General features: G+C 39.0%; 1 protein-coding gene across 4 annotated transcripts in view; it reads left to right on the plus strand.

Annotated features, from left to right (window-relative positions):
• The window catches only part of UIMC1 (ubiquitin interaction motif containing 1), a 93236-nt gene that overhangs the window by 19344 nt on the left and 46255 nt on the right, over positions 1-27637 (plus strand). For all 4 annotated transcript variants that reach the window (XR_009630787.2, XM_060765619.2, XM_060765620.2 and 1 more), the window contains exon 3: positions 23122-23212. Coding sequence is in view for 3 of the 4 variants with exons in the window: in XM_060765619.2 (XP_060621602.2) it covers positions 23122-23212 (91 nt within the window). In the remaining variant the exon portion in view is untranslated. The remainder of the gene's footprint in view (positions 1-23121; positions 23213-27637) is intronic.

Below are 27637 nucleotides of genomic sequence, written 5' to 3' on the forward strand. Positions count from 1 at the left end.
CCTGGTTTCTGCATTTCTCTGAGGTCCTTCCTGTTCAGCTGTTGTTTCTTCCCAAAATGACATAATTGTGCCTTACTTCAGAATTTTGGCTGAAGCTATGGCATTTCCAAAAGTTTTTTGGGAAAATAAATAAATAAAGGCAGCTTCATAGAATCATAGAGTTGGAAGAGGCTACATGGGCCAATTATTACTACTACGTGTATATCTCTTCTTTTGGTATGTTGGATCATCTGTTCAAGGATGGCTTCATCCAGTTCTTCATTCTGGCTTGGAGATCTGTAGTAGACCCCCACAACTACATCGTTTTCAATTCTCACTCCTTAATTTTTATCCATATGCTCTCAGTCTAGTTGTCAGGATTGAAGTCCTGCACCTCTTCACAGATGAAACCATTCGTAACATGTAATGGTACTCTACCCCCTTCCCCATTAGGTCTTTTTCTCTGAAATAAGTTGGGTCGTGGCTAAAATGTTTCTATCCATGACTACATTCCAGTTATAATACTCATCCCACCAGGTTTCAGTGATGCCTATTACATTGTAACTGTTTTGTTGTGCCAGGAGTTCTAGTTCATTTTGTTTATTTCTCATGCTCTGGGCATTAGTGTAGAGGCATCTAAGCCCATGGGATATTCTCTGTAGATATTTATGGTGAATAAAACCTCATTGTACCAGCCTTCTTCTATAGCTTTATATTTTCATTATGGTGAAACGATGAAGCAAATTTGTACTAAGAAGTAATACAATGAAATCTGTTTTCCATATGAAACCTACTCAGACAGTTGTCCATCCAGCTCAAAACAGTATCCAGCCTTTGGGAAAGTTACAGTTTTGAACTACAACTCCCATATTCCTGTAAGTAGAATGGTCAGTAAGTATTCTGGCTGGAGAATTCCAGAAACTAATTTTAAGAAGCCCCCCCCCCCCCCCCGCTTTTTAAAGGTCTGCAGTCTCTTCCAACTTACAATGGTTTACCAATGACTCAGTCATTTTTCACCTTTATTCTGGTAGCTGAGAACCTTTTAACTGAAGATTGCAGGAATTGAAACTCACATTTTTCATGCCTATCTCTTTTTTTACTGAGAAAAGAAAGCATTACATGAAAATACCACTTTGAAGGATTTCTGTTAACATGCTTTTTGGGAGCAAAGGAAATTGAATGGCACTGCTCCTTTAGGTACCCATGTCCCAAGCCATGAATGACTTTAAAAGTAATCATAAGAATTTGATTTGTACTCAGAAAAAGGCCCAAGAGTGAGAGGAACTCTTTTAAGCACTAGCAAGCGGAATCCACAGTGAATGTTTGCAATTAATCTCCTAGCCTCTGTATTCTGGAGTAACTACAATGTTGCAGGATCCTTTATAGGCAGCCCAGTTTATGAAACGCATTGCACCACTCTGACAGGGAAGATACTGGATCATGGCTTAATTGTTTTTTATCCAGGAAAGAACTATGACTTAAAGGTCCTTAGTGAGGAGACAGTGCAGCTGGTGCATCACCTGGTTGTGACAAACCAGCAAGGTGACAAAATCCTGGTGACAAAGTTGGCTCCAAAAGCATCCTCAAATGCAAATATGTCTTTTAACAGAATATGATGAACAGAGTGTAAGCAAACCTGTCCATTGAACCTCTGACTTGTCAGGCTTAAGCTTCAGTTTATTAGTCCTCATTCAACCCATCTCTGAATCCGACCAGTGGCATCACATTTCCACTGATTTTGATAGATGTAAAAGACAACTAGTGTTATCTATCACCAGCAGATTGATGATAGCTTCCTCTAAATCTCTGAGTGCCTCTAGTGGATTGATACAGGGGTTAGAAATACAGTACCTCATAGAACAAAGGCATGAGGCTGAGTAGTAATCTCCCAGTAGTAGTGTCTGTCTAAAAATGTATGTTCATACATTTTTAGTGAAGGCTTTGTGTTACATCTACTTTCAGTTTTGTGTACTTTCTATGTTGTAGACAGTTTCTACACCAGATGTATCTGAAAAAGAAGTACCTTAGGGGGAGAGTGATATATAAGTCATGATTGTTTCTTATGCTCTCATGACTACTTACTTGGAACATGTAGAATTTGCAGGTAGTGTATTCCTTCCTGAATTCTACCACCATTGACTAAACATATGTTTGAAAATTCTTGTTTTGAAAAACAAATCCTTGTATGTAGAAAGCCAGCATCTTAGAAAAAGATTTATCTAGGCCTTCTTTAATGTTTACACTCTGATTCTTCCAAAAGAAGTCCCATAGTAACCTATCATAACATCAAAATAAGTAACAGTGGCATGAAAAACAGCAAACCAAATTAGGTGTCCATAACATTTAAATTTGATACCCAAGGTGAAATAAAACAAATTTAATAAAATTCATTGTTCATAAATATTACATTGTTTCATAGACTCATAAGTGTTGTAAGAGGCTACATGGGCCATCTAGTCCAATCCCCTCCATAGTCAAAGTATCCCTGACAGATGGCCATCCAGCCTCTGTTTAAAAGCTTCCAAGGAAGGTGTTTCCACCATACTGCAAGGCAGAGAGTTTCAGTGTTGAATAGTTCTTACAGTCAGGAAGTTCTTCCTAATGTTCAGTTGGAATCTCCTTTCCTTTAATTTGAACCCATTGCTCCGAGTCCTAGTCTGCAGGGCAGTAGAAAACAAGCCAGTTTCCTCTTCCTTGTGACATCCTTTCAAATATTTAAACATGGTGATGTCTCCTCTCAACTTTCTTTTTTTGCAGGCCAAACATATCCAACTCTTTAAGACACTCCTCTTAGGGCATGGTCTCTAGACCTCTGATCATTTTAGTCATGCCGTGCTCTGGACACATTCCATTTTGTCAATATCTCTCTAAAATTGTGATGCCCAGACTTGGACGCAGTATTCTAGATGAGGTCTGACCAAAGCAGAATAGGTGGGCACCGTTACTTCCCTTGATTGTAGACACTATAATCTTTTTGATGTGGGCCAAAATCTCATTTCTTTAGCTGCTGCACCACACCAATGGCTCATGCTTAACTTGCTGTCCATTAAGACTCCCATATTTTTTTCCACATAGACTGCTGTTGAGCCAGACATCACCCACCCTGAATCGTGCATTTTGTTTTTTCTGCATAAGTGAAGAATCCTGGCTTCCTGGATATTACCCTTGGGAACAATAGTTTATCAAGGCCTGAAGTGAACAGACAAAAGGCTAAAGAGAAGGTTGGACAAACACAACAAATACCAAGTGGCAAAGGGGCAATACTCTCAAATAAACAACTAAGGGCAATGGAGGGGTATAACTTATTTCAGACAAATAGACCAAACAAGAGAGGTGGTGGAGTAGCATTATATGTCAACAATTTTACACATGTGAATTGATGCAAGACTTTAATCCTGGAAACCAGGTTGAGAGCATCTGGATAAGAATTAAGGGAACAAGGACTGAAAAAGATGTAGTTGTAGGGGTCTACTACAGATCCTCAAGCCAGACGGAAGAACTGGATAAAGACTTTCTTGACGAGAGGACCAAACAAGCAGAAAGAAGAGATATAGTAGTAATGGAGGATTTAAACTACTCTGATATTTGTTGGGAAGCAAACTTTACCAAGAGTGCAGAGTCCCAAAAAAAAAAACAAAACAAAAAAAAAAACACTTGCCTTGCAGATAATTTTATTGTCCAGAAGGTTGAAGAGGCAACAAGGGGATCAGATATTCTGGATGTGATCCTAACCAACACTGAAGATCTGGTCAATGAAATTGAAGTGGTGGGAACTTTAGATGGGAGTGACCATGTGCTCCTGGAGTTTGTGATACAAAGGATGAAACTAAGAGAAGTCAAACACACATTCTAGACTTTAGGAGAACATGCACAAAAGAAGCATGCACAAAAATTGAAAAAGGAGGGAAATCACCAAAGAGGAATTCAAACAAATAACCAACATATGTAGGGAAAAGGTTCATAAGGCTAAGGCACAAAATAAACACAAGTTTCCCAGAGAGATTAAAGCCAATTTAAAAAAGGTTCTTTGGTTATGTCAGTAGAAAAAGGAAATGGTAGAAGGTGGAGAAGGTGGAGAAATGCTAACAGGGCATAGGGAAAAGACAGAGCTGCTCAACACCTTCTTTGCCTCAGACTTCTCCCAATAGGAGAAACAATACAGGGTGGATGAGGTAATAGGGGAAATGCAACCCAATGCAACTCAAATGCAACCCAAAACAAGTAAAGAAGTATTCCAGGGATACCTGGCTACTCTAAACCAATTCAAGTCTCCAGGACCAGATGAACTACATCCAAGGGTATTGAAGGAACTAGCAGAAGTAACTTCAGAACCACTGGCAAATCTTCTTGTTAGTTCTCACTAGAGGAGACCAATGGAATTAGTGAGATGTGTTTACTGTCAATCTAAATAGGCCTAATGCTGAGACTAAGCAATAGGACAGAGGTCTAGAGACCATGTTTGCAAATCACCACTTCTGTTCCTCTCAGGAGGGAGTCTCTTACTAGGGGCCACAAATCCCCTACTACCAGCACATTTAAATTCCTACAAAATAAATCTGTAATGAAATAGAGTCAGGTTATCAAGGGTCCTCTTAGCAAATACCCATGCTCATAAACTCCCAGTATACCTATCACAATCCTTCTCCTCAAACTTTTTAGGCCATACCTGCCCTCTCACCTTAAGTTAAAAGCAAGATAAAATAAAAGAGAAATTGCCTTTGTTCCTGTTTGCATCATAGTGGATTAAAAATGAAGTATTCACCTAATACCTGTGAGAAGTCATGTATGGAAGCATTTAAATATGTGCTCCTTTACCTGCATTCCCAATAGTCAAGGAAGATTTCTTGTATCTGCATATTTGAATTATTCTCTCTATTTGAAGATTTAGTAGTAACTTGGGATTTCTTGGAACAGTATTTCTTAAGGGGGAAATCGCATAACTTTACAGAGAAGGAATTCTTGTATTTGCCTCTTGAGTTCAGCTATGCAGATTGCACAGCTGGTGCTGATCCAGCAACCTGGAATTCAGTGAGTATACAATGGAATGATTGGGTCTTCATCCAATTTGCATATGATCCCTTTAAAAATCTCTTGCAGATACAATCAGAGTCTATCTACTGGAGGGATTATGAGAGAGTCTGGAGGTATGTTTGCTTACCATGTTTGGCTTTATGCAGCCTGAGGGTTCTACTCAAGGGAAAACACATTTCCATGGCATAGACTATGAAGAGAAATGAAATATACTTTACTTGAATCGGATAATTTTTGAGAAATATGTTATCTACTGTGGATACTCAATAATAATACAAAATATGCAGGCTGTATACAATAGGACTTTGCTGAGCTTCAAGAGAAATCTGTAATATATACAACGAAGTAATGTGTCCCTTCATCATTATTAATTGAGCCATAATTCTGTGGTACGTCAATTGATGCCGCGTCATATTCTGTATGGCAGGCATACAAACCTGTTTTATTTTCCTGTTCTTGATCTAAGTTGCTCAGCTGCTTGCCCAGAAGAATGTTTTCTGCCTTAAGTGTACCTAACTTATGTCTTCTACCAAAAGTCATGCAATGGTCACGTTACTTCCAAAACTTTTATTAATTTCTTAACTGCTCTTTGCTTGTAACATAATAATAAAACATTTCAGTACTCAAAATGGATGGTTAAAGTCTTTAAAATAGTAGAAATGGACAAATTTGCAATGATGAACAAAGAAAAATACAAAAAAAACCCCCTTTTATCAAGGGCTGGGACCCATTTCTAAACTTTGTAAAAAAAAAGAAAAAAAGTTTTTATAGAAATCTTCGTAATTTAATCTGTTAGGATCTGTGTAGGGAATTTATAAATACAGTAATAACAGTCAGGTCAGAATGAAGACTAGAAAAACAATGCAATAGGAAGGAAGACTTATATATGAATGTCTCCAACCTAAGGGACGGGAAGTCACTAAATTGGGAGGAGAGAAGAGTAAGACAAATACGAATATTGTATGAGATGTTAGGAAATATTGTCTTGGTTCATGCATACTTTTATGAATATCTAAATTGAAAATAAAACATATAAATCTCCAAAAAGTATTCCTTACTCAACACATGTCCATTTTGTTCTTTCACTGCTTTTCTGCTTGAGTAAATTGAAAAAAATGTACATGAATTAGAAAGTGGTTGTCATCTTCTGATACATCAGCAGCCTTTCCTAGTCAATTTTATTTTCCACATCTTTCCTCATTGTTTTCTCTTGCAAATGTATTCCACCCTAAAGACTACGTATGGAACAGAATATAACAATGTCTTCCTACTTTATGGAAGTGATGTCCGAAATTCTATTAATATAAAATGCCTTTTGAACATGTCAACATCACATCCTTACTTAGATAATAGTTTTCTAGAACTATGCAGATGTTTCTAAGTGGAGCAATTATCTAACCAATTATCTTCTGTTCTGTTAATAGGATACTGATTTTTCTCTTGTATATGTAATTATGTTTGTTCTTCACGATTTTTGACTTTTGCTATTCACTGCCCCACTGTGTTAACAACAGTTGGTGCTAGGACCATTATATCTATATATTTTTTTAATTCTTCAGTTATTATAGCCTCTGGTTGGCGGTTTGCTAAGCTGGTGTTTTAACAAAAACTGAAGGAGATATAGCTGATCTTCTAAGAAAGAGGAAAGTGAACAGGTCATCTTTGATTATTTATATTTATATTCTGTGCATTCTCAGAAAGAGCCCCAGATGGTACATATCAGTCTATGGTACATAATACACAGTATAACATGCAAATGCTATTACAATCATAATTTTACAATCACAGATATGTCCTAAAATATAATAGAACCATCAGAAAGAACAATGATTTTCCCCATCTGTGTTTTGTACTGGCAGCTAAGTGACAATAATAAAGGAAGTGACTTATGCTACTCACTGATAAGGCACTGTTGTGTGGTTTTGCCTTTGGGCTACTTTCATGCATGCAACAACAAGCAGATCCTTATGAGCCCACTAGATCTCTATGATGGTCTTGGGAGACTTTTCTCTCTGTCCTACCATCCTTTCAAGCTTATTTGATGATAACATGGGAAATGTCTTCTCAATGGCCACTCTCATATTTTAGTATTCCCTTCCTAGAGAGGACAGGATAGCCCCTCCCTGCTTGCTTTTTGTAGGCAGATGAAAACAATTCATCAGCCATTAGGCTTTTGTAAATTAATTTTTTGGGGGGGGGGGGGCTTTTTAAGATTGTGTATAAAAGTGGATATAAAGTTTTAATACATTTAATAGTTTAAAAAATTACATTTATACTAGCCATCCCTGCCACGCGTTGCTGTGGCCCAGTACTGTGAAAGTGTTAGTTTTTAATATATGTAATTTCTTTCTGCTTGTGGGTAAGCGGCATTTCTTGCTGTTTCTTTGTCAGTGTTGATGTAGAGATTGTCTGGTTCGCCTACTCTGGAACAGGCAACATATCATTGTTCTTCTTTAGGGGCCCCTTTCAAATCTAGGATACTATATCTTTGTGTGAATCATATATATCTATCTATATCTGTGGCTGGATGGCTGTTTGTCAGGAGGGCTTTGATTACATTTTCTTGCCCTGGTGGAGGGAGTTGGACTGGAAAATACCCTTAAGTATTTTATGTTGGTCATGGGGATTCTGTGTGGGAAGTTTGCCCCAGTTGTGTCGTTTGTGGGGTTCAGAATGCTCTTTGATTGCAGGTGAACGATAAATCCCAGAAACTACAACTCCCAAATGTCAAGGTCTATATCCCCATCTGTGTTCATATTTGGGCATATTGAGTATTCATGCCAAGTTTGGTCTAGATCCTTAATTGTTTGACTCCATGGTGCTCTCTGGATGTAGGTGAACTACAACTCCAAAACTCAAGGTCAATGCCCACCAAACCCTGTTTGCTAAGTTTGGTTCAATTCCATTGTTGGTGGAGTTCAGAATGCTCTTTAATTGTAGGTAAACTATAAATCCCAGAAACTACAACTCCCAAATGACAAAATCAAAATTTTTGAGTGATGGTCACTCCTTGGGTTAGTACGTGTCTTGTGGCCAAATTTGGCGGCAATTTGTCCAGTGGTTTTTGAGTTATGATGTCACTCAAAATGAACAGTGTGTGTGTGTGTGTATATATATCACACTTTTTAATTAGCATTGTTTTATATTTATTGTTAGTCTTTAAATTCCTATATTGGGAGAAAAGAAAGAATTTAAAAACTAAAATAAATAAAATTTCCCCTCAGCGCAATGATCTTATGCAGAAATTAATGAGTCAAGGATGACTGTATATACTACTAGCTGTACCTGGCCACACGTTGCTGAGGTGCAATCTGTTTAAATGGAAAAGAAAGAAAAGAGAAAGAGCTGGTTTCTAATATATGTAATTTCATAATGTTTGTGGGTATACAACATTTTTCTTGTTCCATTGTCTGTGAAATAATAATAGGAAAAGTGTAAATAACAATAATGGCCTATATAAGCTATATAATAATACTGGTATATATAATGATGATAGTAATAATAATACTGGTTTATATAATAATGATCAGTGTGTTTTGGGGAATTCCTTTCCTTCCTTCCTATCTATCTCTCCCTTTCTACCATTCAATCTTTCCTTCCTTCTGAGCCTCCAGTCTTCCTGGAGGTGCGGGTGTGAGGCAGTGCCAGGCAAAGGCCGGCCAGGGCATGAGGCTGCCTACCTCCTTGCCTGCCTCTTTCCCTCCCTCTCCTGGGCCCGTGCACTACCCCTCTCCCCAACCTGGATTTCCTCTGCCACCCATTTGCCTACTCTTTTTCTCCTGGTTCTGGGGGGAGACAGGCAGACAGGCTCGGTGAGGGGCATCCATGTTGTAGGTCCCAAATGGCGACACCAGCTAGACCTGGAGGCAGGGGGAGGGCAGAGGGAAACGGGGATGGAGGCCGTAAGGAGGAGAGCCAAGTGCCGAGCATGGAAGGCTTTAAGGAGAACCAAGTCTACCATTCAATCCTTCCTTCCTTCTGAGCCTCCAATCTTCCTGGAGGCGTGGGTATGAGGTGGTGCCAGGCAAGGCTGGGCAGGGTGTGAAGCTATGGGAGCCTGGGGCTTGGGCTGGGCCTACCTCCTTGCCTGCCTCCTTCCCTCCCTCCCCTGGGCTTGTGCCCCACCCCTCTCCCAGGCCTGGATTTCCCTATCTGCCCCATTGCCCTTTTCCTGTTCTCCTTCTCCTGGTTCTGCTCTGGAGGGAGGCAAGCATGCAGGATCGGTGGGGGGCGACCAGGCTGCGGATCCCTAATGGCAGCTCCAGCCCTTTGTGATGTGTTGCTTGGGTGTCCAGCAGATGGCGCTGTTTTTGAGGCCAAGCATGTTTTTACCTGTCATAAGTGTGACATCTATATAATAGTAGGTATGTGAATACATAAAAACATTCGCCTGTTCAAATGCTACATTGTGTCTAAATTTCAAAGCAATCGGTGAAGTATTTTGGGAGATTTGAGGTTATTCACAAACAGACCTTTACATTTTTATTTATATAGATATGTGTAAGTTGACCTCATGTATAAGTGAAGGGCAGGTTTTGGGACCAAAATCATAGATTTTGATATGATCCATGGATAAGTTGAGGGTCATTCCACGGAGGGGGAAAGAACCAATCCTGCTTTAGGGTCTAGCTGCCTCTGGCTGCCACAGCCATTTCCCTATCCAGGCATTCAGAAAGGCCACGAGTAGCGTTGTGACGGAGAGAGAAGAGGGATTCTTTTAGGCTTGCCCAGATCAAACCTTTCTGTTCTCCACTTTACTCAGAGAAAAGTATGATTAATTTTTTTGATAAGAGCTAAAGTAAAGTACTCACATTGACCCATGGATGAGTCCACCCAGGTTTTTTGGGGAGCTGACTTTTTGACTGAATTCCTAGATTTATACTTGAGTGTATAGAAGAGCCTGCTCCCGCTCTTCTGTGTGTTTGTGTGTTTGCTTAGATGAGCGATTCCCCTCCTTGCTGATTCCAGATGCTACCCTTGGGGCTGTAAAGACTATGAGTCCCCGTAGGGAATCCATTATCAGCATAACAAGCTGTGAGCTATATAATTGAAGCGTGCAGTCCATATTCTCCTAATTTGCATATGAGAAGGTGAGGTGGGAAAAATACCAAATGTCTTAATATGGTCAAGGCAGATTACTTGAATTACACTGGCCACCGAGTAAACAATAATCTGATTAAAAATTATATGTTGTTACGTTGCTGTTTTGTGTTTCTTGTTACTGCTTTCCTAGACAAATCAATCTAGTCTTCCCTTCAGCACTCCACTCTTATCAAGGAGTTCACAAATGGACTGTTTTGTTATTGGCTGTAGTAACTTGACAGGTGTTAACCATTCCAGAGACTCCCAGATGGATCTTTATGGCACGTCTGTAGCAGAGAAAAGCTAATGCTGCATGATGCGTGTGGGTGGGTTTGGATTGCTGTACGATATTTCTGTTTTATCCTGCCAGCTTGCTGCGATCTCACTTTTTTCTTCCTCTCCCTGCTGCTTCCCTTCGCCTCAGTTTATGAAACATCCGATATATTTCATAAGTGCAGTCTGCCTCTCTTTAATAAACTCCAGTTGGGTAGGCCATTATGCAGCACACACTCTGTATTTACACCTGTTCTTCCCATGGTAATGTTCAGAGGCACCCTGTGTCAGTTTTACTCCTGCCAGGCATTCTTCTGCACTTGACTTGATGCTGCAGCCAAACTCCCTACCAAGCTGAACTTAACAATTTTTTTCTAGGTTTGCCTTGAAAATACTTTTTTTAGCCCCCACCCCCCCACCCCAAGTAAATAACCTCCGATGACTTCTTTTGCTGGATTGAAAATACAGATCAGTCCATAAACAATAAAATAAAATAAAAACTATAGCTTCAAAGATAAGAGACTGACTTTCAACCTGAAACAAGACTATAACTTCCTGGCAGGGTGTTGGACTAGATGGCCCATGCGGTCTCTTCCAACTCCGAGGTTCTATGATTCTATGACCTCTGTGTTCTCCTGTTGCCTTCAAATTTGAATTTATATATTTTTTATTTCCTGTATTTATACCCCACCCTTCTCACCGCCCTTTAAATGTATGCTTCAGTTCAGTCCTTAGTGTGTAGTTTTTCTTCAACCCTTATGTTGATTACAACTTAAATACTACAATACATTTGATTTAATTTTCTGTAGTGTGTTTGGCTGACCATAGAGGCTACTCTTTTCTTTAATCCTACGTATCCAAATTTCATTTTTCAGATAATTTTGTTTTCAGATTAAATCAAACAGTATTCTCCTGCCACACTGTTTTCCATTAATATTGTTGTGTTATATTTTAACCATGTTGAATTCGGGCTTGTCCCCATGTAAGCCGCCCCGAGTTGCTTCGGGGAGATGGAGGCGGGGTAATTGTTATTGTTGTTGTTGTTGTTGTTGTTATTGTTATTGTTGTTGTTGTTGTTATTATTATTCTTCCATGCTTTCCCATTATTTTCTTGCACATTTGTTATTGTTATTGTTGTTGTTATTATTATTCCATGCTTTCCCATTATTTTCTTGCACATTTCAGTGCTTGTATGCATTAATATTGTGCGCATCTAGATTTTTCAATGTGTGTGTAATTGGCTTTGATGTGAAGATGATATTTAAAGTGATTTCAGTGGGGATTATTTTCCAGGCACTGTGTCATAAGGTTAGGTTATAAGAAATCAACCCAATTACCTAGCAAAAAAGTAGGGAAAGAATCCATTCCTTTTGCATTATTAAAATGCGTTGCGGTTTAAGGACTAATCTCTTTCTGTGGTGTTTGGACAAAGCTTATGCTGGAATTGCTTGTAAGCATAAATTAAATGTGTAGAAAGCAATGTAGATTACTTCTGACTGTGGTATTTTAAAAGGTTTAACCTAGAGAAAAGAAAGGAAGACTTTATCCTTACTGTGAGCAGAGATGTACAGCACACAGATCAAATCGAGCATAACTATTAGTCTTTCTTGTAAGTTTTGCATTAGGAATGACCTTGTAGCAGTGTTGGCAATATTTAATTGATTAAGATTATTTTTGGACTAGCAGTCTTATTAAAAAGACAGTTGGTTGAATGGTCCCTTGAGTAGCTGATATTCTCGTAGGCGAATGAGCATTATTAAAAGGTTGGGTCAGATTAGAGCAGCCCCACTGCCTTTGTTGATTTCTTTTCCTCTCTGCATTCAGTGAAGGTCTCTCAAGGCCATTCTTGCCAGCATAGATGCAGAGTGCTTCTGGATTAAGGGGTTTGCTCCCACTAGAAATGTGAACTTCCCATGAGCAGATCTGAGACCTAATTAAATGGTATTTTTCGTTTCCTAATTTTATTACATAAACATGCTTTTAAATTTTTGGTCACTGAAATGTTTGGCCGCGTGTTTAGGCCAGAACATTAATTGGATTGAGTACAAAATCTCCCTGGACTATAACTGTTGGGATAGAGCAAATCATACATTTGGTCTAATGAGATTATATTTTTCCCCACAACAAATGGTTGCTCACAGTGGAGAGTTACCACATCTTTCTAACACCGCATTTCCCAATGTTGAAACAGCAATATTTTTTCATTGAGATAACGTGTTTTTTCACTCCCAGTAATACAGCAACTGCAAGTGTGTGGTGTATGGGCGCACAGTTGTTCCAGGTGCTTATTAGGTAGAGCCATTTTTACTCTTCTGCTATACTACTGGGGTGCAGGAGTTCTCATGTAGGCCTTGAACTGGAAAACAAACAAGATAAAGCCCTCTTCTTACAGGAATGAACAGTGCACATTGTTCCTAATAAATAGCAAAATAGTGACATGCTACCTCCACTATATAGAGATGGTCAGTTTTTATGTAGATAGTGACAAGATTATATGCTAGTGGTTTGAATCTATGAATCACAGTTAAAGTGCTGTGCTAGGAGGAAAAGGGTAGTCTTAAAAATGTCTGTTGGAAATAGCAACCTTCCAAGCCTCCCCTAACTGTTTGTAAATGTGTATAATTGTTAACCTATATTGTATGTACATTTTGGTTTGCCAGTTTGGTTGTACGTCTTTGGTGTGGGAGGGACTTCAGACACAGGACTCCATTTTGTTACAGTTTGTATCAGACCTCAGTGGAGGTGGATGCATGAGAAGAAACTACATCTTTTCTAACTGAACTCTGATAAGAAATGTGCCTGTGTGGTGAATTAGTACAAGTTGTTTATGAGTAAACAAGATGTGTTATCTTTCAAAGAAGACTTTGTTTTTATCTCTGAGTGCATATTTCAACTAAGAGATTTTTAAGGGAGAATAGATGGGCAACTTCAACTTCGAAGAAACAACCATCCTCTGCTAACCAATATATTTTTGTAACAGTTGAGTTACCTGTGTGCCATGACATTAATGCTTGTGAATATCACTTGTTCAAAGAGTTGACTTCTAATAAGGTTATGCTTTTGTTGACTAGTGGTTTTCAAAAGGTGGTCTCTACATGTTCATTGAGATTCACATTTGCCAAACAGATATGGCATCATTTTTACCTTTTCAGTAAGGTTATGGTGCACTTATTTCCAATAGGTTATGGAATTTCCAATAATGTCATCTAGAATATTTGGGATTCATTCACTACAGCCATTTGGCTATTTAAAGTGTTAGAATCTTCTAACACCTGAATGAGGAACATCTAAATAATTTCATGTTTGGACTAAGGTAGCTAGCTGAAAGTGTCTAGTTAAATTTAGTTATGTTATGGTACCTTATACCCCATTTTGCTTTGCAAATAATATAGAAGCAAACATTTCTGGGAGTTTGTGATATGGGAAAGGGTGATGTACAACCCATGAAATGAGAAATATGGTTATTTATAGTCTTCTGTAACTTATATATGTCCCTAAATTTGCCTCTTGCCCATGTCATTCTCTATCATGGAAAGTGAGGAAAAGGAGGGAGCAGTTCAGATTCTTCAGCCAGCCCGGCAGCCCGTCAACAAAACCCTGATTTCTATTGGTATAAATAGCTCCAAATAATCTGATTTGAATGAATTGCCTGAAAGAGAGGGGGCAGAATGTGTATATGCATGTGAAAGGTTATCAAAAGTCCAGAATTTCCTTGACATAGAACATGGGTTGTTTAACCTTTTGTCACCACATGTCTACTGCCCAGTTGTTGAACAGTGTTTTAGGCATAAGAGTGACAGATCTGACAAAACAAAATTATTTTCTTTGCTGAAATTTTTACACGTTCAACCTGCAGCTTTCTACAGGTACTTATATGCACTGTGTACAGTTTTCACACACTGCAACTTGCAGGAGCTGCAGTGATATTTCTCTGTAGTCTGAAGACTCAACCCTAAGGTATCACCAAGAGAATGTCTGAAAACAGTAGGAGTAAAGACGAGAAGGTTGGCAAAACTATTACCAGTAACACAGAGTAAGGGAAGCTTAGCTGACCAAATGTAGACTAGTTTGAGGGAATTTGAAAGCTGCTGTATTGAGCCTGAGGGAAGTGATTCTGCATAATAAAAATGAAGATCTAGAGTCACATGCTTGCACTGCAGTTAGAATAATAGAATAATAGAATAATACAGTTGGAAGAGACCACATGGACTCTAATCCCCTCCTGCCTTGCAGGAAAAGCATAATTGAGTACCTTTGAGAGATGGCCATCCAGTCTCTGTTTAAAAGCTTCCAAGGAAGGAGCTTCCGCCACTCCAGATTTATCATAATTCAGAGATGTTTGCAGAGGAAAGAAGTGACCAGCCAAATGCCCAGAGAGGCTTTCCAGCCTCTCTCCCCACCCCCTGTAATGGTCCTTTGCATTCGCTGTGTTGCTGTAGAGTTAGCCTTTTCTTGAAAAAAAATACTCCAAGACTCATAAGAGCTGAATAATTTATTAATGTATTGATAAGGATAGAGTTTTGGTAGATACTAGTACCATATGGTATGGTATTAGAAGTCATGGGTAGTGGTTCACAGGTGGGAAGGGGAGGTGGGACAGGAGAAATAATATGTGTATTTTCACTGTTCAATTTTGAAGATTGTATGTTTTTTCTTCTTCATATAATATAATAAAAATTACACCATTTTTTTTACAAACAGCAAACAAGAATGGAAGATACTAAACATGTTTTTGTTCAAAATACACGAACGAGTCATGCTCTACAGCCCATATATATATGTATGTGGGCTGTAGAGGGCCTTCACACAGTTAAAGCTTGTGCTCCAGCTGCAACCGTACCTCAAGAAGCTGGACTTGGCCACAGTGGTCCATGCCCTAGTTACATCAAGATTGGATTATTGTAATGCACTCCATTTGGGGCTGACTTTGAAGACAGCTCAGAAACTGCAATTAGTCCAGAGATCTGCAGCCAGGCTACTAATAAGAGACAGTTATAGAGAGCATATGATGCCTCTGCTAGAGCAGCTCCATTTGCACATCCTGCACTTTGTCCCATGCCCTCTTTCCATTACTGCAGCTGGCACTTACTTTATTCCAATGTTTACAGCCCAACCATGGTGCCAGTAATTTACCGCCATGGCTAGAGGATCGCAGCTTGATTGAGTCTGGATTGATGTTTTTATATGTGCATGTGTTTTATTTTATTGTATTTTATATTGTGTTCACTTTTATGTTTGTTTTTAGGCACTTTGTGTTGTCTGTAAGCCGCCCCAAGCCCTTTCGGGGAGATGGTGGTGGGATATAAGAATAAAGTCATCATTATTATTATTATTATTATTATTATTATTATTATTATTACTATGTCATAAATCACAGAAATCCTCTGATGCCTGCTCTTACTCACATATCAGAGCAATTGATCTTTAAGGCCAGCTCATGTCACCTCCCAGTTTCCTGTCCCATTTGTCCCTGAGCCCCTTTTGTCCATATGCTATGTGCCTGCACCAGGAGTGTCATAGTTGCATGACATGAGTGATTATGACACACCCACCCACATATGTCTTAAGTGGAGGGACATATGTTACCTGAGAAAGTTTTTAATGGATGGGGGAATTTGCCTGGGGCTGGACCTGAGACCTTTGGGTTTGCTTTCATTTTCTCTCTCAAGTGCACTTGGAAGGCTTCTGTTCCTCCCGCCCAATGGGAACCCAGACCTCCTCCAGTCTTGTCTGTAGTTCCTTGCAGCTCAGCCTCCTTGAGGACAGAAGCATCAGGACAGGATTTGAAGGCCCCTACTCGTCAAAGGGTAGAACTATAGGCCCCCTCCTTTCCCTTTGCTCCATGGAAGATCCTCTGCAGATTCAACCAGAACCTGAGCTTCTGTGCCTGGGGCAAGGGTGGGCACACAGCAAAGCAGCGTGACAGCTTTCTGTCTGCCTGAGGGTATCCAAAGCACTCTTCCTCAGCAGCCCTGATATCTTCACCCCTGCCACCACCTGTAGAAGGCAGAGCCCACATGATTTCATTATTACTACATTATTATTTCTTACCCACCTTTCCTTGATTCTGTGATTTCTTGTGGATTGAGGCAGGTAATGCATAATGCCCATTAAAAGAATGTCTAAGGCTACTACATCTTAAAACTCCTCCATAAATACTTTAAAGGGAGATTTTGATTTTGATTTAATTTGAGATTTTGATTGAACAGTAGAAATAAATACTACCTTTGTAGTAAGAGCAATTTGAGGTGGGGGCACCCTTGGGTTAGAGCTGTACAAGGTAGATTCCTTGTCAGAGAGGTCCTTGTCGGCCCTGGAGCAGGTGTTCCTGTTCCCTACAAGGAATTGTGTGTTCTTGCACAGCAGGTGGTTGGACTGGATGGCCCTAGTGGTTTCTTCCAACTCTGTGATTCTAAGAAATAAAGGACAGAAACACACAGTTTGGAATGGTGGAGTAGTAAGGCTATAAAAAGTTTCTTTCCGATGAGTCATATCAGAAGATGTCATCTTTTTCCTTGTGGTCTTTGCCACTACCACTACCATCACCAAGGGCTTTTTTTGCTGGTGAAAGTTATTTCTTCCTTGAGGTGGTCTGTATGGTCTTTTTCTTCTCATTTTATGAATATGTAGCAGTTCTTTTTATTCCTGAAGAGTTTTGAAAAAATATTTCTATTTTTAGGGGTAGGGTTGAAGCTTGTGAGGATGTGAAGATATTACAAGCAAACTATAAACAGGGTCAACTAGCAGACTGGGTGGGAGAGTTCAAGAGGCTATTCTGTAACTTATGCGATGCTTAATTGAAGGCTTGTTGAGACCCATATTCTATATATTCAGTAGGATGGAGCATTTGGCATATAAATGGTAAATTTAGAGCAGGACCAATATTTGAAAGACAATATTTTGGCTTGATATGTGATAGGGATCAAACACTTTGAAACAGTGTTCACTGGTTTCTGTTAGTGCTTTAAGTCTTAGCTGATGGGCTTGGTGTGAAGAACCTTTCATATATTTTCCTGTACAACTTTAAACAGCTTCAGTTGTTATAACCAATGTAAATGAATTTGAGACTTCCAATCAAGAATATGTGGAGGACCAGCTATTCCTTACTCATGTGCTAAGGTTTATTAAAGTCGCCATGGTTCCCACTTCTGAAGAAAATAAAATGAATTAAGTATTGCAAAGAAAAAATGAAATAGTCTCTTCATGTGGGAAGATTGAGAGTGATAAAAAAACAATTGCCATATTTAATCGTTTGCTTTTCCTGGTGATTTGAAAAACAGTCCAGGAAAATGAGATTTGGGGAAGTAAATAATACAGTTCCATGCACTTGTTTGGGTAGGTATATTCCTAGCAGAAAGGATAGTAGAAAACAACAGTGAATCTAGTTCTAAATCACAGCACAGAGTGGAAGGACCTGGTGTCAAGGTTGTTTAACATCTGTGTTAATGACTGGAATTTGCACACTTATGAAATGCACAGAAGACGATAAATTGGGAGGAGCTGCAAGCCTGCACCATATCAGAATAGCATTCCAAAGGGCCCAGAAGCAATTAGCAAATATAGGCAGAAAATTGCACAATTAGACTTGGTTTGCGAAAGTATAATTTATTGTGCGAGGTTTGGGAGGCGAAATTAAATGTTGGCATGCAAAGGGGTAGCAAGTGTTAAGCAGAAAGGGTGGCCGTGTGAAAGATTGTAGCCTAGTTTCATTTTCCCCCCTTTATGATTGCTATTTTGCAGTCATATGCAAGCAGTTTGTTGTGTGTTGGGGAATGATTGCCTGTCTTTATACAATAACTCTGCACACAATCAGCATACCCCTTTCTTTGAAGAAGGGTTTACATTCAGAAATCCATGTAGTCACTGGAATCCTTGTGTAGTTTTCACAGATCAGTGTTGATCTATCTCTGTTTCTATGCAGCCCCACCCTCTTTATTGGTAGAACACTTGAAATGGTAAAAGAAATATCAAGAAGACAGGATGTTATCTTAATTCATGTGCCCAGAAAATTCAAGGATATATACAGCTGAAACTCAAATAAAAAGCTACATTAATGTGCTCTTAAATGTATTTAATATTAAAACCATCACTGAATTGAAAGTTTAAAAGTACATCAGTAAAGAATAGAACATTCCTTGGAAAAGCTTTCTTCCTCAGCTCTCTGTTACCAAAATCCCACCTTGACATAAAGAAATGGTCTTTATTGCTGGCAGAAGGACAAAGACTGCATAAACCTAGCCTCCCTAGGGTGAGTATAGGCCAGAGTATCCTCTGGGAAAGCCCTTTCTCATGTCCTCATCAAATATGTCCATGAGAGCAACCTTTCCCAAAGCTTTCAAAACTCAGGCAGACTTATATGGGGAGCTGCAATCAAGTACAAAAAAGGAAGGGTCTCAGCCACAGATGTATAAACTATAGACGGTCATCACAAAAGCATAGACAAAAGGATATTAAAGAAGGTATTATCAATTAGGAGTGAGAATTATATTACAGCAAATATGAATAGCAAATGAATAAGAATATAATACGTAATTCAAACCTTAATATAATACTATAATTTAAAACTAAAAAGAAAACATGCATGGAGCACTACCAAAGGTAATATTGCAGATATACGAAGACTGCCACCTTAGATCACAATGTGACAAAGGAATAAAATACAAAACATAATTCTGTATAGGGCTTTCTAAGCTGCAGTTAGCACACTGAATTGAGCATGAATGGACCAGTAACCTATGATGTTATAGTGTCAAGGAAATTCTTCCTGTAACTGTCTCCAGTTAGCAGCCTGGCTACAGCATTTTGGATCTGTTGAAGCTCCTGAACAATTTGCAAATGCAGCTCCACATGGAGCACATTGTAGTACTGTAATCCAAGTGAGATGCATCTGTGTCTTGTTTCAATGTAGCCAAATCAGACATCTTCAAGAACAGGCAGAATTGGCACAATTCGCATTCACTATATAAATTCACTCCTAGCTACCACCAAAGTCTGGATGTCTATGCCGATGGCTTAATCTAGGAATACACTGCAGACAAAATCCAAGGGGCCAAACATGACTCTCTTAGTGCTGCTTTTCTTTTCTTTTCTTTTTTTTGAATAATCTTTATTGAGTTTTTCACAAGAGGTTAAAAGCAAAAAGGGATTTGGGAGGGGTAGTCAGGGATTGATAGGAGAGGGAGCGGTGGGAAAGGTGGTGAGGGGACAGAAAAAAAAGGGGGGGAACTTTGGGGTAGTGATGGGGGGGGGAATTAAGAAAAAGATTAAAAGCTTGTGACTTCCTGGTATCATCTTAAGGGTCTCTTCTTTTCCTCTTCCTCCTTTCCTCTTTCATCTCCTTCCGTTTCATATCTATTCATTTCTCCCTCTCTTTTCCTTAGATTTCGTTCTTAGTGGTTTTTGTCTTGTTAGTTTGTCAGGATCTTCTTGTTTCTTTCTTTAAAGTATTCTGACACCTTCTCCCAGTTTGTTTCTTTTCTATTGATACCTTTGTTCCTTAATATAAGAGAGGTAAGTCGATCCATGTTTTTAATTTCTAGTATCTTCGTTAAGCGTTCGTCCTCATCCGGGATTTCATCCTGTTTCCATTTTCGCGCATAGCAGATTCTGGCTGCTGTCATCATCAGAAACATCAGTTTGTCCGAGTTTTGGTCGATTTCTAAGTCCTGCATTCCTAGTAGGAATATCTCTGGTCTCCAGGGTATGTTGATCTTCAGTATCTTTTGTACTTCTTTTTGTACTTCCTTCCAGTATCTTTTCGCTTTTGGACACGACCACCACATGTGGAACGACCCTTCTGTTTCCCCACATTTCCAGCACTTTGTGGTCATGTTTTTATAGGTCTTCCCCAGTTTCTTTGGCATCATGTACCATCTGTACGCGATCTTTGCCTAATTCTCTTTTAAGTCTGTCGCATAACAGTATTTTAGTCTTCTCCTCCAAGCCTCCTCCCATTCTTCCTTTCTGATTGTTCTTCCTAGGTTTTCATTCCATCTCCTCATATATGCTTCACCTTTTTTTGACTCTAATTCCCATTCCAGTAATTTTCTATAAATTTTCGTTATCAATTTTCCTGCTGATTCCATTATTTTGTCCCAGAAGTTTTTCTCCAGGTTAAACCCTATTTCCTTATCCTTTTTGAATCTTTCTTTAATTTGCCAATATTGTAGCCATGTTATTCTTTGATCTAGTGTGTTTAGTTCATGTTGTGCTTTTAGTATCACCTCTCCTCCTTCTGCTTTTCCAGTGTATGTTCTCGGGCACAACCAGGACCACCAAGTTCTTTCCTAGAGACATAATCCAGGTGTATACTTTGACATAAATAAATGCCAAAGTATACACCTGACTATGTCAAAAACCAGAGCAAATAACACAATTTGCAGTGTGGGTTGCCCACAAAGTGGATTTATCACTACAGGAATAGGGCCAGATGAAAATAGATCTAGTTATTCTGACTGATCCAGAAAGCCTTGGAGTTCAGGTTCCAATACCTTCTCCCACAATTTCGCAAAGTTTCAGCCAAAGATCTTGTCACTGCCAGTTCTAAGTATTCTGAAAAGCTTACTTTGCTGTAGAGATGTGTTCTGTGCCAGATGTGTTCAGTGCCAGTCAGGGATTTAAAGAATCCTCACACATTTTCTTGCCTTGATGAGAGAGTGTGCTGACTTACCAAAAATCACCATCAAGAAAATGATTGATTATAAGATTTTGTTTTCTGAAAAAACTATGAAAAAAAATTCTTCAAATGATTATTTGTGCAAAATAGATTTTTGCATAGAAAACATTTTATGCAATATACTGTTTTAGCATTTGTAATCAGGTTGGGAGAAAACCTTTGTAATCATTTGTTGACAAATGAGAACAAAAAAAGCCCCTATAATAACCATTCCCCTTATCCATTCCTCTATTGATGTGTCAGGAAGGGTCATGGGGTGACTTTCACTAAATCAAGTTTTCAGTTCATATCTCGAAGTCTTCAAGAGTTTGTGCTATGATAGATTTGTTAGCTTTTCATGTGCTTTGCTGTTTCTGCTACAACCGATTAGCATCACTAACCTTTTGGTAATTTTTCTCTGACAGTTATTATGAAGCTAATGGCGCTGGCCCCAGTGCTGAATGTTGCAGAATTGTAGTTGCTACCTCTTTTTCTGTATCAATTAATTCATTATTACCCACTGAGTGCAGTTATTTTTAGCCACAAGCATACCCAGTTTATAGTAGTTTCATCCCCTTCATATAATTCATGCTGGCTCAAGAGGCCATGATTTTGGAGTAAATCAATATTCTTATTGATATTTGAGGTTTGGGGGCAGCCTGATACACAGTAGCAAATTTTTCTATTCCTGGCTGGAAAAAAGGGAATAAGAAGCTCTCTGTGCCAGTTGTGCTTCTGCTATATTTTGTGTAGAATAGGTACACAAAATATGTATCTTCTACCTGCTAAGGAAATTAACTGACAAGAGAAGAAAACTAACCCCCCACCCCCAAAAAATCCCCCAAACCTGTAGGATTGCCACATTTACTTCTTGTTATTGGCCTATATTTATCTTGCCCATTCCCAATCTGTTCATGCAAATTCTCCATTAATTCTTGAACTTATTGATTGTCCGATGCACTTTTTGATGTTTTCATGTATTTTCCCCATTTGTGTCCTTGTCAGTATTGTTAACCGGGCCTGTGCTTTGTTGTTCTGTTCTTGCACTGAGCACTTTCCCTTTTTTGATCCGAGTGGCTGGCTAAGGCTCTCTTTCTTTTGTGTATAATGTCAGCTCCCTGTGGGTTGTTTTGTACATCTTTTCCTAGCAGCACCTCATCATCTATCTTTGTTTTTCTGAATTTAGTCCAAGCCTGCACATATGCTGGATGTGTATACCTGACTACAGTAATCTGTCCACTTTTCTCCTTTGTTCAGTTTCCATTCTATACTTTTCACCCATTAAAATGAGCCCCATGTCTGCCTTGTTCAATTTCTTCGCTTTTTTCACAAGGATGTGGCTGGCAATTCTGTTTCCACCGTTACATCCTTTAGACCTTAACTGTCCCTGACAAATGTGCATGCTGTTGACTCTTAAGAATATACTTGCTTGACAGTTCAGGGAGGCTACAGCATGATAGCTGTTTTGATAGATGTGATTTCTCCCCCCCCAAAGTAAATGGAGTCACTAGACTGAAACACGATGCATCATAGGGAGGCTTGCTTCGTAGTGAGTGTCTCAGATATAGTCATGTATATTTTGGGAAGATTTTGGCTTAACCAAGGACACCTTCTCCTTGTCGAAGGAACTTTTCTAGATGAAACTTTACCACTGGGCAAAGGAAACTCCCTGCCCTATTAGAAATGCCTGTTGTTTGGTCTAATCAGGCTTTCCTTTCCTTTCCTGTGTTCATAACATTTTGAATGTAAAAGCAAAACAACTTTCTGTTAAAAACCTTATGCGGAGGATAGACTGCATGGAAGTGACTGATGTGAAGTCTTTTGTCCTTTTTTGCTCGTCTGTTTACACTTTTGCCCACATCTCTTGCTGTTCATTATAGTTATCACACCGCTCTTTTAATAGCTACAGAGTGCTCTTTTATTCTTGTCTGAAAGTCACATTTCTCACCAATTGAGGAGCCTGCCTTTGTGCCAGTTTTTTCTTCTTTTATTTTTCTCCTCTCCTGGTCTTGGAGATTTGGATGAAGGGGCGGGTGGGGGAGGGCAGCAAAGGGTAGTTCCTCCAGTAGTTTTATGTATTTATCATATTTCTTCTCCTGCAGCAAGAGTCAAAAGAGGAACACAGCCTGCAGAAGAAGAGAACAAAGCAGAAGCTGGATAGAGCGAAGTTTGCAGCAAAAAGAAAAATTGCACGTAGGTCTCATGTATGCTGGGGGAATAAGAGGTTGGACAATACTTTCTTGCTATTGTTTGTTTTTGTTGTTTGTTCTTTTGTTATGTATGCCCTCACCATATATATGTGCCAGGGGCCTAGCCACTCACCTTACCTGCTTTGCTTTATCTATATCGGAGATTCATCATATAAATCTCAGATGTATTAGTTTTACTGATGAAAAACCCCAAGGTCTCAGAGGATTGCTGTAGGCAATACTGCTCATGGGGACTTAGGAGAGGATGGCCTGCTTAACAGTCGAAAAGTAGGAAGGATAAAAAGTGGCAGTCATTATTTCATTTTTTTTCACTGGGTGTAAGCACTGTTTAGAGACCACTGGGGACAGTGTTTAGAATTTATATTGAGCTTCTTATTCACATAATATCTGGCTTTTGGTTTGATTGGTAATGCAGTTCAGAGTGCACACAATTTATCAAGCAATTGGTCTTTTGGGTGATACTTTTTAAAAACTTGTGTGTTCTGTTGAAGCGAAATTAGTCTTTGCAATGATTCTAGGATTTTGTACTTTTGTTATCATTTCATAGAACCAGTCCGTGCTTGATCTCAGTAGAGCCCATACATACAGGTTCCCACTTATATGCTTTAATTTACAGGAATTGTAGTGAGAGTGGTTTTCAGTGTAGCACCCTTTCTAATGGAATACATTTTTAGTAGACATGGTAGACCCTTTAGTAGACCCTTTGGAACAGGTACATTCCAACTGGAAACCTTTGTGAGTTTATTTGGCAAATGAAAGATGTACATATTCATATGTGCCCCAGTCCTGAGTGAAGACACTCAGGATGGGAGCAGAAAGGCATGAGGTCATCTGTTTGTGCAGAATATCAATGAGAGAGCTTCTTTTTAGAGGAACCTGAAGCCTGGCCTTGACTCCCATGTACATGTAGGAAATCAGTTATTTCCCAGCAATATGAGAAATGTTCCTAAATCCAACAAGTTACATCGAGTGTGTGGTCTTAGCTGCCACTGATGATGCTGGCCTAACCACAGAAGTACCAAGTCTTTCCTCCAGTTTGCTGCTTTGGATGCAGGTCTCATCCACTGTATTAGTGCAGTCAATTAGCAATAATTAATTAGGCACAACCACTTACATGTCTGCTCTTTTATTTATTAGAACTGTAATTAGCCTTTTAGTGTTTATTTTTTAGACAAATTAAGGTTCATTTCTTTGAGATAAAAATCAGTGTCTGTATTGGAAAGGGTTGCTTGGGTTTTATGACAAATTGGCCTCTTAAAGAAAGAGGCTACCTGGGGAGTGTGAGGATGGCTTAGCCCCCTCCTTTCTATGTCTAGGCAGGAGTAGACTTAATAAATGGCAATTGTGTGGGTATTAATGTAAAGGCTGCCTTTCCCCCAGAGCAGATAACAGGTTGGTAAAATATCAATCTGCAATAGTCTTAATACAAGGTGGACAAGTGTGGTCCTCCTGATATGTAACTCTTAGCATCCTTGGATATCCTGGTTTCTCACCATTGGCTATGTGCCTTTGAGTAGACAATTCTGTAGATAGTTGGCCCTAGCTAGGACCCAAATTTGTGACCTTGTACTTTACTATTGCTCTTATCCTTATTCCTGCCATATGACCTATGCACTTTTCTTACTAGCCTATCCTTTGAATTATTGCTGCACCAGTCCACCCACCCATGATGATAAATTGAATTTGTTATTATTCTGTTGGTTGATGCCTGTTTATATATTGTTATAATGTTGTCGTTTTATTTTGTTTTATACTGTTAGTTGCCTTTTAATGTGTTATTTTTAACTGTGTTGACTGGGCTTGGCCCCATGTAAGCCGTCCCGAGTCCCTTTGGGAAGATGGAGGCGGGGTACAAAAATAAAGTTGTTGTAGTTGTTGTTGTTGTTATGTTACCTAGGGCAGATGACAGTGCCATATCTGGGGAACCGCCTCTTCCTTATTTCGAATTTCCACATAACTACTATCCACTTTTTAAAACTTTCACAAATTTTTAATTAACAAATTGTTAATTACAGAAGTAATATTGCAGCTGAATTGTTTTTGGTGTGTGTGTGTAATAGTTCCTAGACAAAGTATGACCTACATATAATGGGAGTTTCTAAAGCAGAAACATTTTTGGTATTTTAGTATTCAACATGCATTGTTCTACTCTGGCTTTGTAGTTTTTAATCATTTCTAACTTTGAGCAATAATACCTCTGTGGTGTGATATTCCTAGTATGATAAATTGCAACAGACAAACCTCAGGAAGTCCTTTTTCTCTAAGATGTTTTCTGAGACATATTGCCTAAATAATGTCAGAGCTTTTCTTATGACTGTGCCCTGTAATTTTACATTGTTTCTAGGTAGAAGAGATCTGATGTTTCTGTGTTTGTTTTTCCAAGGGATCGAATATTTTATCAGTAAGAGTTTGGCTTTGCTTCGGAGTCATTTTTCTGATGTCAAGCTGAAATATGAATTGCTTGGTAAATTGTCACAGTGGCATGTAGAAAGGCTTTGAGCCACTTTAATTTCTTTCCAGCTCCAACATCTTTAAGGATGCTCTGACAACTCTCTTCCATGTTTTATTTTTGGCAGGAACAGGATTGTGATAGCCCTGTGAGGTTAAATTTCCACACTGCATTTTTAATCACTGCTTTAGTACTACATCTGTAGATCTAGGAGTATACAGGATGCTTAGCCTTGCTACAAGTGAATTGTACTGGGTATAACAAACAAACAGAACACCTTGGGCATGATAATGCAGCTATTCAGAGTGAGCACGCAGTTCTGCGCATGCATGCAGCGCCTGCCCGAAAGGCACAGGGAAACGGTTCTTTCTCTGCTGGGTGCTGGTTATGCTGACTACCTGCCCAACCATGCTGACAGTTCTTCCTTTTCAAAACCCAGCTTCTATTTTTGTGCCTCCAAGTTCTTAAATAGACTGTTTGCCCACATCACTAGGAGGCTAGCACAATACTCAGAATTTCTAATCATCATAAATTATGACCAGTGTAATCAACATCAAACATACACAAATTGTGAGTGTTTGAAGACCGTGTTTAGAAATGATCAGATGTTAAGCAGAATAATACATGATAGCCAGGAAAACGCAGCGTGAGTTTGACAGAACAGATGCCCTGCTACTCTCGGGGAAATGGCTTGCTTCTTTCACTGTTGTGCAAGCTGGGCATTTCACAGGGGCAGAAATAAATCTTTTTCATTGCACCTGTGAATTTGAAAAGCAGATTAAACCTCACTTATTTTTCTCTCTTGACATACCAGAAGCGTTTTTGTCCATAGTTTTCAGTACCAAAGAAATGACCAAATGGCCATATGATACTGCATATTACCTTTTATGTGGAATTTTATTTGCATTGTACTTTATAGTAGTTCTTAGTATTTCTGTAAGCATGTATGTTCTTCAGAAGCATTGGATACTTTACTATGATCATTGCTATCTTGCTTCCATGCGTGCCTGCATTTTTGATGCATTGTTGAGAAAGTTGGTTTTTAGGAAGCAATTGGTTACAGTTAGTGTTGGGGACCACAAACTGTTACTGTCGTGGTTGCACTTTAAAATAGTAGCTCTGTCCACTGTGATTTAACCCTCCCCCCCCCCAAATATATTTAAGTGGTTTGAAGTGGTTTGGAGCCTTTGAACCTCTGAATACATAGGATTTCAGTTTTCAGAATTCCCAGCCACCAAAGCCAGTGTTCAGAGATTCTGAAATTCTAAAAACCTTAACCTCAAGTTAAGTACTGTGTAGTGACAAGAACAACAACATACAATGCTATAAGCCACAGCTTTGTTGTACAAAACAAAGCTGTGTGGCTGTGTGGCGAAGGCATGAAATTATGTAAGTTTAAAAGTAACAAGTACTGTTGACATCACACATGTTGCCTCTTGTAGTGTAATGTAATGCAGCTCTGTTATGTTTTACTGTATATCAAAGTACTACAAAAAAGGAAATAATTGATTATAAGTTACTCATTATGGCATGGATCCAGTTAGTTAATTCCAACTAAAGAAGACTTCCTCAATAAATTTTTGAAAGGTGAACCAAAACATAAGTAAATCCCATTGATTCAGTTGTTTTCCCTAATCAGGAGTAACAATAGGATCTAGACCTATCTATGATAAATTACTTCTAAGATCCAATCTGGTTATATGCTTAAAATCATTTTTTCAGCCACTTGTTCCTTAAACTGGATCCCAGTCATTCCAATTCCAATGTAAAATGTTCAGCAAATACTTGACCTCTACCAGGTCCTTTGTATGTTGCTGATAATTGCTGACAAATTGTCTTCAACCTATAACAGAATTTGTTATAGGTTGTGAATTTGAGATTTCTAGGATACTGTGTCCTCAACAGCCATTCATTCACAGGTTCAGCAAACTCGGGGCTGTGGCTTCCTTGACTAGATAA

Source organism: Anolis sagrei, chromosome 2, assembly GCF_037176765.1.
Source record: "Anolis sagrei isolate rAnoSag1 chromosome 2, rAnoSag1.mat, whole genome shotgun sequence".
Lineage (NCBI taxonomy): Eukaryota > Metazoa > Chordata > Lepidosauria > Squamata > Dactyloidae > Anolis > Anolis sagrei.